Source organism: Agaricus bisporus (assembly GCF_000300575.1).
Source record: "Agaricus bisporus var. bisporus H97 unplaced genomic scaffold AGABI2scaffold_11, whole genome shotgun sequence".
NCBI classification, from domain to species: Eukaryota; Fungi; Basidiomycota; class Agaricomycetes; order Agaricales; family Agaricaceae; genus Agaricus; species Agaricus bisporus.
The window spans coordinates 601,773-616,052 of NW_006267346.1; the positions used below are offsets into that span (position 1 = coordinate 601,773).

At 46.3% G+C, this 14,280-nt stretch overlaps 5 protein-coding genes across 5 annotated transcripts; all 5 read right to left on the reverse strand.

Annotated features, from left to right (window-relative positions):
- Nucleotides 1-599: 599 nt before the first annotated feature.
- Nucleotides 600-4,642, reverse strand: AGABI2DRAFT_121649 (hypothetical protein; the record flags this gene model as incomplete). The annotated part of the gene is made up of 20 exons (XM_006455685.1): nucleotides 600-1,032; nucleotides 1,084-1,255; nucleotides 1,310-1,671; nucleotides 1,725-1,811; nucleotides 1,863-1,919; nucleotides 1,970-2,070; nucleotides 2,123-2,167; nucleotides 2,220-2,361; nucleotides 2,425-2,747; nucleotides 2,801-2,833; nucleotides 2,881-2,889; nucleotides 2,942-3,014; nucleotides 3,065-3,140; nucleotides 3,189-3,314; nucleotides 3,364-3,546; nucleotides 3,595-3,656; nucleotides 3,711-3,767; nucleotides 3,819-4,025; nucleotides 4,080-4,098; nucleotides 4,159-4,642. 20 exons carry the CDS (start codon nucleotides 4,640-4,642, stop codon nucleotides 600-602), a joined length of 3,051 nt encoding a protein of 1,016 aa, XP_006455748.1.
- Nucleotides 4,643-5,224: 582 nt separating this feature from the next.
- AGABI2DRAFT_121650 (hypothetical protein) lies at nucleotides 5,225-9,528 on the reverse strand (the record flags this gene model as incomplete). Its single annotated transcript, XM_006455686.1, has 24 exons — nucleotides 5,225-5,280; nucleotides 5,332-5,377; nucleotides 5,430-5,709; nucleotides 5,763-5,934; nucleotides 5,992-6,353; nucleotides 6,409-6,495; nucleotides 6,549-6,588; nucleotides 6,639-6,655; nucleotides 6,707-6,719; nucleotides 6,773-6,860; nucleotides 6,913-6,957; nucleotides 7,008-7,149; nucleotides 7,210-7,514; nucleotides 7,573-7,590; nucleotides 7,649-7,690; nucleotides 7,745-7,893; nucleotides 7,960-8,085; nucleotides 8,137-8,309; nucleotides 8,362-8,430; nucleotides 8,497-8,509; nucleotides 8,565-8,608; nucleotides 8,661-8,867; nucleotides 8,926-8,944; nucleotides 9,006-9,528. 24 exons carry the CDS (start codon nucleotides 9,526-9,528, stop codon nucleotides 5,225-5,227), a joined length of 3,036 nt encoding a protein of 1,011 aa, XP_006455749.1.
- A 448-nt stretch (nucleotides 9,529-9,976) lies between these two features.
- Nucleotides 9,977-10,399, reverse strand: AGABI2DRAFT_76753 (hypothetical protein; the record flags this gene model as incomplete). The annotated part of the gene is made up of 2 exons (XM_006455687.1): nucleotides 9,977-10,205; nucleotides 10,266-10,399. Coding segments are annotated over 2 exons (363 nt in total), but the record flags the coding sequence as incomplete, so codon positions are not given.
- A 333-nt stretch (nucleotides 10,400-10,732) lies between these two features.
- AGABI2DRAFT_227285 (hypothetical protein) lies at nucleotides 10,733-12,569 on the reverse strand. The gene is made up of 4 exons (XM_006455688.1): nucleotides 12,547-12,569; nucleotides 12,306-12,498; nucleotides 11,346-12,248; nucleotides 10,733-11,290 (listed from the first exon to the last, which is right to left on the reverse strand). The coding sequence occupies exons 1-4, from the start codon at nucleotides 12,552-12,554 to the stop codon at nucleotides 10,757-10,759; spliced, it is 1,638 nt and encodes a 545-aa protein (XP_006455751.1). The 5' UTR covers nucleotides 12,555-12,569; the 3' UTR covers nucleotides 10,733-10,756.
- Nucleotides 12,570-12,759: 190 nt separating this feature from the next.
- AGABI2DRAFT_76730 (hypothetical protein) lies at nucleotides 12,760-14,006 on the reverse strand (the record flags this gene model as incomplete). The annotated part of the gene is made up of 2 exons (XM_006455689.1): nucleotides 12,760-13,224; nucleotides 13,281-14,006. The coding sequence occupies 2 exons, from the start codon at nucleotides 14,004-14,006 to the stop codon at nucleotides 12,760-12,762; spliced, it is 1,191 nt and encodes a 396-aa protein (XP_006455752.1).
- Nucleotides 14,007-14,280: the final 274 nt, after the last annotated feature.

Consider the following 14,280-nt stretch of genomic DNA (forward strand, 5'->3'; position numbering starts at 1 on the left):
CCATGCATTTGCAAAGCTATCTTAATTTCCAATTTAGCACCAGAAATCTCGTTAATGAGCGAATTTCGCCCATGCGAAACTCACAGAAACTCAGTACTTCACTTGCTGCAAGAAAGAAATGGGTGATATGCCATCAAATGATCATCAGTCAGGGAACCACGGAGTTTGGAATCTGGAAGGCTTCCAGAGAAGCTTCAACGCGCGCAAATACAATGCTACAACATTCAACTTTGAAGAAGAGTTCCACGTCGGCGGAGAACATCCAGGGTAGCATATAGACTAGAATGTGTTCCAATCTTAGAGCACATTCCTAATCAAGTTCAGTAATACCCGGTGGTGGAGCCCAGGGAGTAATTATCTACGTCACCTTCAGCACTTTCATCCGGTTAGATGAAAGGGACGCTGATCAAAAATAATTGATTTCTCGTTGTATATAATAACTTTTGAATCATCTTACGCTCGAGCGGATCCTTCGAAACAAGGAAGAGAAAATAAGTCAAATTCCAGCACTTTTTAATTTCAAACGAGTGGAACTCGGGTGTAGTAAACGAACGCCACCGAAAGGTAATAACGACATCATGTGCGATCGCTCTAAAAGCTTAAACCTGGAGACTCTCAGGCGGCCCAAGATAGCTAGACCGAAGCCCTCCAGCATCTTCCCATAACCAGTCAACTTCCACCAAACCAAGTAAAAAGCAAACGATACACATACCAATCACGATCTTTTGAACAACAACAGTAGGTTCCACCATCCAAATCTTGAGAGTATGTGCACCTGGTTCGACGTTCGTCCATAGACCAGTCACAGAAACAATGGAATTCGCAACAAAACCATCGATACCGTTCCAGGCGCTAGGTAATTGCCCAGGCTCGGCATCAGGAATGAATTGTGTAGTCTGAGCATCTTGAGAATCGAGTTGAACACCAATACGTAGAGGATGATCGTTGCCAAGAGCGTTTAGAGAAGGGGAGACGAATACAGTCGTAGTGAGGTTACCACCTTTAGTATTGAAGTTGTAGAAATCGTATTCCCTGATGTTGGACAGTATCAGCCTCAGAACGACCACAGAGTCGAGAACATACAAAGAAGGTCCGGAACCCACTTCAAAGACTTGATCGGTGCGGGGCCAAGGCGTCACACCCGATAGCGTACGTCCATATCCGGGCAGTTCTTTCCAGGCAACATCATCCCTGGCATTGTTGCGTGTGGCATGCGCAGCTTCAATTGAAACAACACCTGTTCCTTCGACGAAACCTGTAGTCAATCGTCATTGGATACGGTCTATGAGAGTGCGAATTCTTTACAAACCCTTGAAACCACTAGCTACATTGTTTTTCAGAGCATTAAGAAAAACGCTGACGGAAAGATCGGGTTGACCGGAAGCTTTAGCAGTAAAACGAATCTGAGCAGTATTCATCCCATCCTGGAGCTGGCTCCAGTCCGTCACAGAGATGTAGACACGTTGTTCAAGAGCCTTGGATGAGATGCTGCCTTTAGTAGTTGAAAGTTTGACCCAAGTGGCATTACTAGAAGCAGTGAAAGTGAAAGGCGCAGGGCCACCAGCACCAACGTCCACATAACGATTGCTGATGGGTGAGAAATTGTCCAGCGAAACGGAAGGTGGGGGACAATTGAAGCCATCAGCACATTGGTGAGGATTATCGCCAGGCCTTGATGGACCAAAGGTTTAGCAAGTATGAGAGCGCTGCTTAAAGGTACTCACCAAGCTCCTTGGGTACCTTCGGGAACAATCCTCATGGCACCGGCCAAAGCCTGCTTCTTAGCTTGGACACGGGTGACAGGGGGCATACTAGAAAAGACTGAGACGGATGGTGAAAGCTTTTTACGCTGAGATGCTTACGAGTCAGCCATAGGTTGTTGCCAATAGTAGTAGCCAATGCGTGTTTGTTGCATCATGCTAGAACTTCGGTTAACGCGTTCCTTTCCCACTCAAACTAATAAACTTACTGATCCCATTTACCGTCAAGGAGTTGGTGATAATCTGTTTCCAGATCAAAGTCATGCTCAAATAGCTCTACAGCAGTGTCCGCAAGGACATTGGTGCTCAACTATCAGTTCGTCAATATTGAAGTGAGTCTCCATATGGATAATCTAACGCACTCGGGCCTGGGACGCCCTAAGATTATTTTGACCGGCAAGAATGTACTGTAGCGATACATTCAGCTTGGCATACAAAAGATAAGACCGGAAGAGATACCAATTTGCCGAGGTTGCTGCTCGCAAGCACGGGGTAATGTACTAGCTGGTAAAATGAAGGTTTAAAGTCCTCATCCAGACTATTGTATATAGTAGTCGACGATTTTTCCAGGTCTTCCCAAGCGGCAAATATGTTCTCGGCTCTATATTGATCAGAGTAAGATCTTATCACCATCAAAATCCCTCGAGTAGGCAGCAAGACTTACTCGCGATAATCGGTCAAGCTGTAAGTAGTCGCAGTGAGAAGTTCCGGTTTACGCCGAGCATTGAACCTCGTCAAGTTGGCCACAATATCGGAGACTTGAACAGCCGTCTTCTCGTCGACGTCAAACTCGCGTTGAGCCCAAGCAGAGACGAAATCGTTGACGTTCTCGGGCGACCAGCGAGTAGCATTCCAACCATAACCGAGGAGGAACTCAATCTCGCGTTCGTAGGGTTTCATGTCGCCAACGTTGATGATCCATAGGCGGGTAGCCTCACGTTCGACAGCTATGGACATTTGTTCGTAAATTTTCTCAATTTGGCTTGTCTGAAAGCAGACCATCAATGCAATGTGATTGAAAGTATCTCAAAAAAACTCACAGCGATCCATTTGTAGTCACGGGGATCACCAACCTGGTCGCTCATCAGACACGCTAAGCCAGGAGGATTACAATACCTACATAGTCTAACTAGAAGCAATTGATGTTGGTCTCAGCAAATGTCATGAAAACAATAACTCACATGATAATAGACACCAGCTCCACCGGTCCTGTTGCGCTCTGATTCAACGGGATAGCGACGGATATTTCCCCAGCTATCGTTTTCGTGAAGGATGATCAAGGGAATATAACGATGTTCACTTACTTGTCGTCACTCCATAGCAAAGTAACATAATCGGGTACTTGTAGGCCGTCTTCATAGTATCCTTCAACCTCCTTGTCTATATAATAGACTCAGTCGTATGCCCCTGCTTTGATAATGAACTAACAGAGTGCCCAAATTTGAGGAATAGTCGAAACATCGAAGTCTTGTCCGAAAACTTGGTGTAGAATATCCGTTTGATCCTGAATGACCTGATCGAGGAGGTCAATATTAGTTTCCTCAGACAGGGGCACTGTATTTATCAGCGTTTTGAACGCATTGGGACCGAAGTGACGACTCACGATCACCGAAACCACGCATGCCCATCGTATAGACGGATTCGAAGTTTTTAGCACGTTGAACACCCTCTAACCAGTATTTTTTGATCGTATCGTTGTTGGCAACATAGTCCCAGGCGACATTCGGATACTCGATGCTAAATTCTACTGGAGTAGACCGCATCATTGGCTCTTGGTGACTGGATGCTTATTAGTTAAAGTGAGCGAGGTTTAGGCCGACAACCTGCCTGGTACCCATGACGATACCATACATATCTGCGAGGAATTGGCTCTGCGGGTCGTCAAAAGCAAATGCGCTGCGATTGGAATGGATCAAATTCACATCAGCAAATGTGTCAACAGCTACATACCTGCTCCAGATCGCTGGCCAGAGGTAGTTTCCCTTCAAACGCAAGATAAGTTCGAACCTGAACACCAAAGTCAAGGAATGTAGATGGTTTAGTCAAGTCCGAACGTACATCTTTGTATAGAATTGTGAGTTGAAAGGGGATCCAGTATTGAGAGCACCTGTACCATTCGTAAATTTCTCAGCGGCCCAGTTCTGAAGTGCAGGCTGTTCATCGTTCAAAAATATGCCGCGGTACTTTACAGTTGGTGAGCCATGAGAACATCCTATTGAGTCGACAAAAAGTTCGGAGTGTCGAGTTGTTGGAACGTCGGCCCACCTACAGACTTCATCAGTCAAATAATTCCCAAACCTGATGTAACCCTTGACTAACCAATGCCAAGGAGAAACGCCTGTCAGGAATTTGGTAAGAAAAGACGATTGAAGACGTCATACGACGTAAAAAAATATACCAAATTGTTCGGAATGTTCATACAACGCATAGATCGTTCCACGTTTATCTGCGCCGATTATGACGTATGCACTTGAGATTCCAGGTAGCGGATTCTGCACTTCACGAGAAAGGAAAGCCTCCCAACGTCCTTGAATGTTGGAAACGTCGAGACCGGTAGAGTTGACAATGGCGTCGATAAGGGATGATTTGCCAAGCGTTCCGACGATGATAGGGGCCTGCTTGCCAGGATTCGTTGTCGTTGTCGCATTGATCAGAGAAACTTTGGCACCAGTGACCTGCTGTATGTCCGTCACGAAGTCAGAGGCTGCGCGTTGCACACCCGGCCAATCGTCGGGGGAGACTAGCACAGGTGCAGCTTGGTTTTTCGTGACGACAGGAAACCTTGAATTCGAGGCTTTGAAAGCAACACAGGTCTCCTGCCCAATAGCAAGGGCTTCGTTGAGTAAGGCATACAAGCCTGCAAGGAGCAATAGTCGGACCATGCGCTAAAGGTCAGTCAATATGTGAAACCAAGCTGAAGATATGAAGTGCAACATTCTCGTAAGGTTGTTCTATTTCATCTACTTACGGATGATTTACAAATGTAACATGACTGCTCCACCGCCCAAGTTGTTGAAGGACCTTATGACCACGTATGCATAAATCTCGGAGATTTTCGAAGGCGCAATGCAAGAATTCTTGGCATTTGTTCCTCAGCTGCCTCTTGATTGACACCGCCATTGGCTCCTTAGGCTTTGGAGCCTATTCGGTGAACAAAGGAAAGGGGGCCCTCCCCTTATTGGAAAAACTATGTAGCGAAAGGTCAGCTTGATTTCAGCACTATTACCTGAATGCGGCGATTAATCGTGGTTGGCGTTGGAACATATGCAGAATAGAGGGTCGAACATGGAAGATGGAATACACGACCAAGCTCAAAATAGACTATTGAATTTTGTTTGGCTTGATGCGACGGAACTCGGAATAAGTACGCGGTCCGGATGGATGACCCGAACAACATGCCAAACTCCACGTGGTTGACACATGTAGAGAAAAGATTTAATTTTGAATATGTATGATAAAAATTCTTAAACCCGGTGACTCTCGGGAGGTCCTAGATAACTGGGTTTTAATCCTCCAACGTCTGAACAAGTTAGAAAAGGAGTAAGGCGTGTCTGAAAGCGACTGAGCTCACCAATCACAATCTTCTGCACAACAATGGCGGGCTGCGTCATCATGATCTGTTTTCAATACTTGAGTATTTGATCAAACAAAGCAGAACATATGACTTACTTTGAAAGTGTGTTTACCTGCAGATACATTGGTGAATTTAGTCTCAACGGGTATGATATTGTTGGCGGCGAAACCGTTGACACCATCCCAAGCAGCAGGCTGTTTACCAGCAGCAGAATCTGGCATAGGCTGGTGGACAATTGGTTCTTCCGAATCTAAAGCAACAGCGATAGTCAAGGGGTTGTCTTGTCCCTGCGCGTTGTTTGAGGGAGAGAGTAGAGCTGTAACAGTGATATTTCCGGATCCGGCGATAGTGTTGAAAGTGAAGAAATCATACTCCCTAACAGACTGCCGTCAATTCCGTGACTTAGTTAGGTTAAGGCTATCACGCACAAGGTTGGACCAGTCCCGACATCAAAGGCTTGATCGCTGCGAGGCCAAGGTGTGACTCCAGATAGAGTCCTTCCCAGGCCAGGGAAGTTCTTCCAAGAGATACCATCTACAGTCGTATTTCGCGTGGCATGAGCTGCCTCCATGGAAACAACACCGTCCCCTTCGACGAAACCTAGCACCATTGGTGAGCCCAATAATTACCGGATATCGAGAAAGGAGGGCCATATACCATGGAAATCGCCAGTAGATCCTGCTTTTATAGCTGAAAAATCGATAGTAACAGTCATGGAAGGTTGGCCCTTCGAGGTTGCAGCCACTTTCAGCTGTGCCGTATTGGCGCCATCACTAAGGCTGGACCAGTCCTTCACGCTTAAGAACACTCTCTTCTCGGGGTCCTGGGGGGAGACATCTCCAGATGAAGGGGAGATGTCAACCCAAGAAGTATTACTTGAAATCTTGAATGAGAATGACGCTGGTCCTCCGGCTCCAATATCAATATAACGGTTGGAGAATACCGAATATGAATCAAGGGCGACTGTTGGAGGAGGACAGTTATATCCTTGTGCGCATTGATTTGGATTATCACCTGGCCTGTGAGAGAGCATGTCAGGACGTCAAACGTTCTAGGCTCCAGAAAAGTTCGCACCAAGCTCCGTTTGAGCTTTCGACACCGATACGCATGTAGCCGGCGAGGGCTTGTTTGCGTTTCTGAACGCGATTAATGGCGTTCATGCTATGACAATGATTAATCTAAATTAAACGTTGATGAGGATTGAATTTGCGTACGAGTTGGTCATTGGCTGTTGCCAGTAATAATATCCGAGGTCTGAGTTGTTCATTGATCAGGCGGCATACTAGCTACTCATGAAAACGTACGAGTTTGATCCATCATACTGATGTCGGGTTCATCATTGTACTTTTATATGATCGATATATTAGCTTACTGGTCCCATTTTCCTGAATGGGCAACATTAGCGACATTGAACGAGCAACGTAGGCTTAAAACGTACCATCTAACAATGTATGGTAGTCATTCTCAAAGTCCCAATCATGTTCAAATAGTTCCTCAGCCGTGTCAGCGTAGTCGTTTGTACTGAGCTAGACCAAAATCAACACAAATATACTTTCAGTGTACAAGCCAAGAACCTACGAAAGCTTGAGAAGATCGCAAATTGTTCATTCCAATGTTCCAGAGCTAGAGTTTCGGTCAATTATTCGGTTGCATCGCAGTAATATGTACTGTACCATGCGAGCAGCATTGGCGCTGGCGCTGACAGGATGATGGACCAACTGGAAAAATGCCGGCTTGGTATCATCGGGGAGCTTAGAATAAATGTCAGTTGACGCTTTCTCTACTTTGCCCCATTCATCCATCCATTGCTGAGCCCTAAAACACCAATATCTTAGCAAGATGTTTTGTGATTTGGAGATGGTTTAGCAGACTCACTCCCTGTAATCAATCAAGCTGTAGGTTGTGCTCGTCCAGAGTTCGGGTTTCCTCCTGGAATTGAACCTCGACAAATTTGCCACAATATCGGCTACGGAATGCGCATCATCGGAATCAAGGTCGAATTCCCTCTGAGCCCATCCAGACACAAAGGTATCAAGGTTATCCGGATTCCATCGACTCGCGTTCCAACCGTAAGTCAAGAAAAATTCCGTATCTCTTTCATAAGGTTTCAAATCGCCGACATTGAGAACCCAGAGACGTGACGCGACGCGGTCAACTGCGATCGACATCTGTTCATAGATCTACATATATGCGCATCAGTATATTCGGATGTGTCCCTCCATTCCACAAGCAGCGGACCTTCGGAATTTGAGAGCTCTGTTCAGGTGATCAGCTTTGACGAGTTCTTAAATTTGGAGTGAGTCCCGACACTTACAGCAACCCATTTGTAGCTCCTTGCTCCACCCACTAAATCTAACTACAGAAGGGATCCATTAATTATACACAACAAAAGAAACATATTGCCGCTTACGTGATAGTAGACACCAGCACCGCCGGTCCTGTTTCTCTCGGAAGGCACGGGATACCTTCGGACATTACCAAAGAGGTCATCTGCCCAAAGCAAGGTCACATAGTCCGGTACTCTCATACCGTCGTCATAGTAGCCTTCCACTTCTTGGTCTACGATAAACCCGCGTTAGATCGCTTTTATGGCCTAATAATCAACGTTCAACGTTCAACGCTTACAGAGGGTCCAAATCTGAGGGATCTGCAAAAGATCAACATCTGACCCAAAGACGGTTTTGAGAATCGTGGTTTGATCATCAATAACCCCTTCTAGAAGTTCGATGTCGGTGGTTTCGGACAGTGGCACTAAAGAGAATCAATGCGCTAGCAACGTGGATTCGGGGGGAAACCACTTACAATCACCGAAACCGCGCATGCCGAGTGTAAAAATAGACTCGTAAGGTTCTGCGCGTTTAGTGCCCTCCAACCAATAGTTGTAAATCTCATCCTTATTCGCCGTATAATCCCAGGAACCTTTGCCGACTATTGTGAATTCGTTTGGGGTCGCCCTCATCATCGGTTCTTGATGACTGAGATATTCTCCAGATTCATTCAGCGAATCAATCATTTGCATATACATACCTGGTGCCCATAGCGATTCCATAATAATCTGCAAGGAACTGGTTGGCAGAATCATCCAAAGCGAACGCGCTGATAATTTTTCGGAATTACAACGCGTCAAACGCGGCGAAAGTGCATCAGCAATGAACAAATCACCTTCCCCACATCGCTGAACCATCATTGTTATCACAAAGACGGATAAACTAATAGGGTTAGCGACTCACCAGGCCAAAGGTAATTTGCCTTCAGGCGCAACAGTAACTCAAACCTGTAGCTTATCAGACCAAGCTATTGCTTCTGTAAAGGAACCTGGAACTTACAGTCCGGCGTAGAAGAGATGATTGAAGGGCGAATTTAAGTTGGGCGATCCAGTTCCATTGGTAAATTTTTCCATAGCCCAACTTTGCAAGCATGGCTGCTCATCGTTCAAGAATATACCTCTATATTTGACCGTTGGAGTTCCATGTGAACATCCATGAGACTTCACATGCAGTTCTGAGTGTTTGGTGATAGGTACGTCAGCCCACCTGGATCATATGAGTGTTCGGCAGCAAACAGAAGGATAAAATTGGTCATCAGGCTCACCAATACCAAGGAGATACGCCTAAATAGGTGAATTCGGTGTCAGTTACCATTTCCGGAAACGAGGGGAATGGTATTCTCACCAAATTGTTCAGAATGCTCGTACAGAGCAAAGATCGTCCCTCTTTTGTCAGCTCCAACGATAACATATCCACTGTCAACACCAGGTATAGGGTTCTTGACCTCCCTAGACAAGTACGCTTCCCACTGTCCACGAACTCCAGAAACATCGAGACCAGTAGAATTAACAATAGAGTCAATCAAAGCCGAACGTCCCAGAGTACCAACGAAAACTGGTAGAACACCTCCTCGCGAATCTGATGTAATTGAGGAATTTCCGGATAGTGTGAGGTTAACAAGAGCTGGTTTGGCACCCGTGACTCTCTGAATGTCGGCAACAAAATCCCCAGCTGCTCGTTGAACACCAGGCCAATCGTCCGAAGAGATATAAACGGGTGCTGCATGTCCGCGATTGACGATCGGAAATGTGTCCGAAGCAGACTGGAAGGCGACACAAGAAGGTGCGCCAATTACAGCATATGCCCCATCCCACAGGCTAGCAAGAAGCGCAGAGAGGAAAAACAGAGATTTGACACCTTGTAGCATCATCGGGCTTCATCTGTCGTCCGTTCGCAAGAGTTCTCGATTTTATACACCGAATCAAATGTAAATTTAGTTCGAACTGTGGAAATCGAAACCCCACGACCAGGAGAATACTCGGTGAGATGGGTAGCTCCAAGCGGCTGTTTGAGGGGTTATTAAGTTTTGCCCGGAGATTCGATGATGATAACCACGTTCTCCACATCAAAATGACCTAGTCTGGTTGTTCTTGGGTTGTTCAAGTCGATTCTTTCCTATAATTGACCCACACTTGTCGAAGAGGGCAGTTGAGGGGTAGTAGAAAAGCAGTTCGAAGACATCGTGCTAGTATACAAAAGCTGAATAAACGGAATAGATAATGTCCATATATCTAGACTGAAAGACCTTCAGTTGACGATCAGCGGAATGATAGAACACGAACCTACTTCCGAGCCCAATAAATACTATAAGCAAACTATTCGTGAAGATTATCACTACGAATGCCATCTAGATGAGCTGCCGAGACCGTATTTCCCTTCTGTGGCTCGAGTTGTATATGGTGCGCGAGAGGCTCGTCATCCGAGTTATTTCCTGGCAATACCTCATTATCTTCGTCATCGTCATCTTCGAGAAACTCCCGTGCAGGCGGACCGTCGTCTTCGCTTAGCCTAATTCCACCTTCTTGCCGCGTTATGGCCTTAAGTCTTCAGGAGACATAACTGAGTTAGAGAAGGATGGATGCTGTGAATATTACGAATACTGACTTGTGAGCCACCACTTGTCGAAGACCATCTGCCCGTCTCCACAGGATGAACAGGGCACATAGCACACAGGTCGTGAATAGCACGACCATAGGCATGTAGCCTATGGGCTGTGGTTTCGGCTCCTCTTTGGGTTCTGATGTTTACCGTGGTCAAGAAATGCAGACAGACATATGCAGAAGGTCAACTTACGTCCCGGTGCCATTCAGAGTTTAGGCTCGAGTCCGAAAATTGGGTATGAATCTGTGTGGGCCTAGCAAAAGGGACGTAGTGCAAGTTAGGACTATATCGTGGGAATGCATGTAGCCAACTTCAGTAATAAAAACAAGGAAATCATAAACGTAATTAATAAAGTTACAACCGATATGGTTCTAAAATACATCAATCCTGGATACAATTCAAAATGTGGTCCTCCGCCAATTTCAACTCCACGATCCTTACGATCCCTAGCAACGCGGAAATCATACGTAAAAAGAAAGTAGACAAAATAATTGTTAGCGAATGATATGTTTGTCGAACGCACTCATTTCTCTCAAAGGTTTCGGACGTTTCCCCCAAACCTGCCACATCTTGATAGTTTCCTCAGCCGGACAAACCGTGAACACACTTTCACCATCCGGACTCAAAGAGGTGTGCGATACCACACTGGAATGTGCATTGGATAACGACATTAAGCGTTTCCCGGAAGGATAATCGTGAACCGTTATTGAATTTGTCAGTGGCGACCCTACGGCCTTCACTCGGTGATTTGGTACCGCCGATGGATTGGGGTTCGTGTTATTTCTATTGATGGAAGTGGAAGAATGACGAGAGAGAATCGGGTGGAAGGATGCTCCGTGGGTGCTTAAGAGTTCTTTGCAATGTGGCGACCACTGCAAAGAATAAACCGTAGTATTGAGTGGAAGTGTTTGTACCGGTTCTGGCGAATGGGATGTAATAGAAGATACATTCCACACTTTGATCTTGCCTTCTGGGGAGTACGATCCAGTGGCTAACAAATCCGGTTTCCACGAACACCATGCTAGTGCCTAGATTAACCAAAACAATGAATACAATTATAGGCATTGAGAAAAACGACGGCACCTTGACTGGCGCCCTGTGCACCCTTCTAGAACTATGTGCGCTACTCAATTCAGCCAGCGTCTTTCCAGCTCTCCAATCCCAAATATAAACATTTCCACCATAATCAGAGCTCGCCAAGAAATTGCCATCTGCACTCCACCGCATCCCAAGGACCCTATCCTTGTGGGTCCCAACTATACCAACGACATGCTCAACTCTTACATCAACCAATGAAACCCGCTTATCCTTGGACCCTACGGCGAGGACGTCTCCATCATTAGCCCATGCGCAAGTGGTCACTTTCGCCTCTTCAGAGATATGATAGGTATGTACCATGTTGCCAGAGAATTTCGGCATCGCTCCATTGTTACTAGTCTCCGTCGCAGATCTCGTAGCATCCCATATCTGAAGATACCCATCCTCGATACCCGATGCAAGATATGCATCTCTTTTACTCCCTGCCCATTCAATACACCAAATGGAACTCCTCGACCAAAGATTTCGACATAGATGGGCCACCGCTTTGGTATTTAAATTCTGGTAATACACATCTTTTCCGCACGCGACGGCGATCAAATTCTGCCTGGACCATGATATAGGATATGCATCAAAATGGGGTTGTATATTGGGTGAGTCGAGAACAACGAGACATTGTCGTCTTTTCAGTAGATTTTCGGTGACAGATGTTGGCTTTGCGGGAGGAATCGTGGCGAAGAGTGATGATGCAGTTTTGCGTAGGAGATGGAAAGTATTAGTAACATTAGTTGCAGCGGAGGTCGGTGCACTCGAAACATCAGCGTTTTCGTCTTTGAAATTGAGGACACGGTCGTCAATGAGACCGAATTCTTTGCTTATGCGTTTCGTTCGAGGAGTGATTTGCAGAGGGAGATTCATTTTGGGCCTGTTGGAAATGAATCTATCGAGCTGTAAGAGTTCAGGGATCAGATACTCCTCCACTTCAGCATAACCAGCACGACGAACCGGAGAGTCCGCATGAGCAAGGCAGTTGGATGAAGCCCCTTCATTTTCTTTATCAAAATCTAATGAAGTCATGGAAAGTCTTTGGCGCTTCTGCGACTGGAAATTGGTCACTGAGGCATACGACCTTAAGCGTTTTCTCGAAACCGTTGGGAATGGCGTTCGAAAAGCAGGACTGTTACTTGGGCCTGGGGTTCTTTGATGAATGAGCCATGATTTCTGTACAAGTTGATTGAATACTTACGAATCCATATGTCTTTCAGTCTTAGGGCGGAGAAACTTGAAGAGAATGCCAGTGGAGGGCCGCCGCTTCTAGTTGGCAACACGTGACCGTGATTGACGGGTATACTGCGTACACAAAAGAGAAGTACAAAAGTCCAACGTCGAAAGTTCGAAATCACCGCTATACTAATGCTATAGATGTTTAAGAAAAGTCATATCCAAGTTCGTCGAAGTATCATCGTATAGCAGAATCCAAAAAACTGGAATGTCTTTTGAGTTCCTTCCGTTTTGACCACACGTCACAAATTCCGAGTTTGTTCTCCTCAGGAATCTCAAGAATGAGCTTCGTACCCTGTGCATTGAGCACGCAGTCCCTATATGGTTTATTCATAACCGACACCGTGTTGACATGGCGCAAAGAGGGAAAGGCGTGTACGGTGACAGAGTTAGCCATGGAAAACCTTGGACGCGACAGGCCTTCTGAAGCCGGCGCGTCAGTCACGGAAGCTCCATGTGTCGATACAAATTCCTTGGTATGGGGGGAAAAATGCAGACTCGTAATAGAAGCTCCAAGATCCAGCATCCCAGGCATTAAGCCATTGGAGCTTGAGCTACCGGCCTCTACATTCCATAGACGTAGGATGCCCTTCGAGTCGCCGGAAGCAAGGATTCTTGGATGCCATGTACACCAAGCCACAGCCTAGAATCAGATTAATTACGACACTCCGACAGTCGAGAACTTCAAGCGCCACCTACTGAAACTATGCCGCTGTGTTGTATCTTCTTCCGTCTCTGCACAAACTCCCCAACATCTAGAGGAACCTTTTTGCCTTGCTCCCAGCAATATACCATTCCAGACTCGTCCCCGCTTGCTAGAATCTTGCCGTTAATATTCCAAGCCAAACTAGTAATCCTTGCTTGATGCCTAGTCCACTTCGGTGCCAGGTCTTTCATCTTCGATTTCGGCTCGACCCGCGTATCGTAGTGTCGAATGGTCCCCTTGAGTCCACCAACGGTCAGTACAGGTCCATTCCACCTCATGACGGATACCCCCTTCGTGCTCCAGCTCATCGTCATTTTCTTGACCTTCAAATCCCATATCTGTACAAATCCCTTGGTTGTGCCCAACGCCACCCTATGAGGCATATCACTTCCCCCACATTCGATGACCTTCAGATCACCCCTGTCCTCCTGGAGTTTACACAGTTGTCCTATATCCTCGCTCCCGCCACCCATATTCTTAAAATGTACCCTATTGCCCCGGCTGAAGCATAGCACATTAGAAGTCGAACAGCTCAATAAATGTGGTGTAAAGTTGGTTGTATCTCCGGAGCCTGAAGTTCCTGGTATGGCACTCGTCGGAACGCTGTAATCAATCGTGATCTTAAGATTCCTCAAATGGTATTTTGCCGAAGAATCCAAAAAAGTCGGATGAGCGGGCGGCGTAGTCGAGCGTATGGAGGAGACAGAAGCACTACGCATGAGTGCTAGACCTCCTTCATCAATGTAAGTAGAACTACGCTCAGGGAATACCATGGGACTCGAGGCACGGCTGGGGGAAGGAGGTCGACTGAATATAGCAGTGCTGCTGATTGTCCGTGGGAGATGGATACTACGTTCGGTGTCGTTGCCGTAGTTGAATGAATTCGATCGTCGGGTGCCTTCTGACTGTTGGGCACAGAAAGGCAGACATAAGTATGAGGGGGATAGGTGGATGACCTCGCCGGAGATGAACACACCGAAGTACTGGCCAGAG

Bases quoted from the DNA above. Each gene is read 5' to 3' on its own strand.
- AGABI2DRAFT_227285 (XM_006455688.1), bottom strand. The intron at 12,249-12,305 runs GTTCGTCGTGCT...GAACTCTTACAG, and splicing joins TTGCTCATGCGGACTCTCCG to CTCGATAGATTCATTTCCAA. The intron at 11,291-11,345 runs GTGCCGTCGTTT...TGGTTAATCTAG, and splicing joins TGCACAGGGCGCCAGTCAAG to GCACTAGCATGGTGTTCGTG.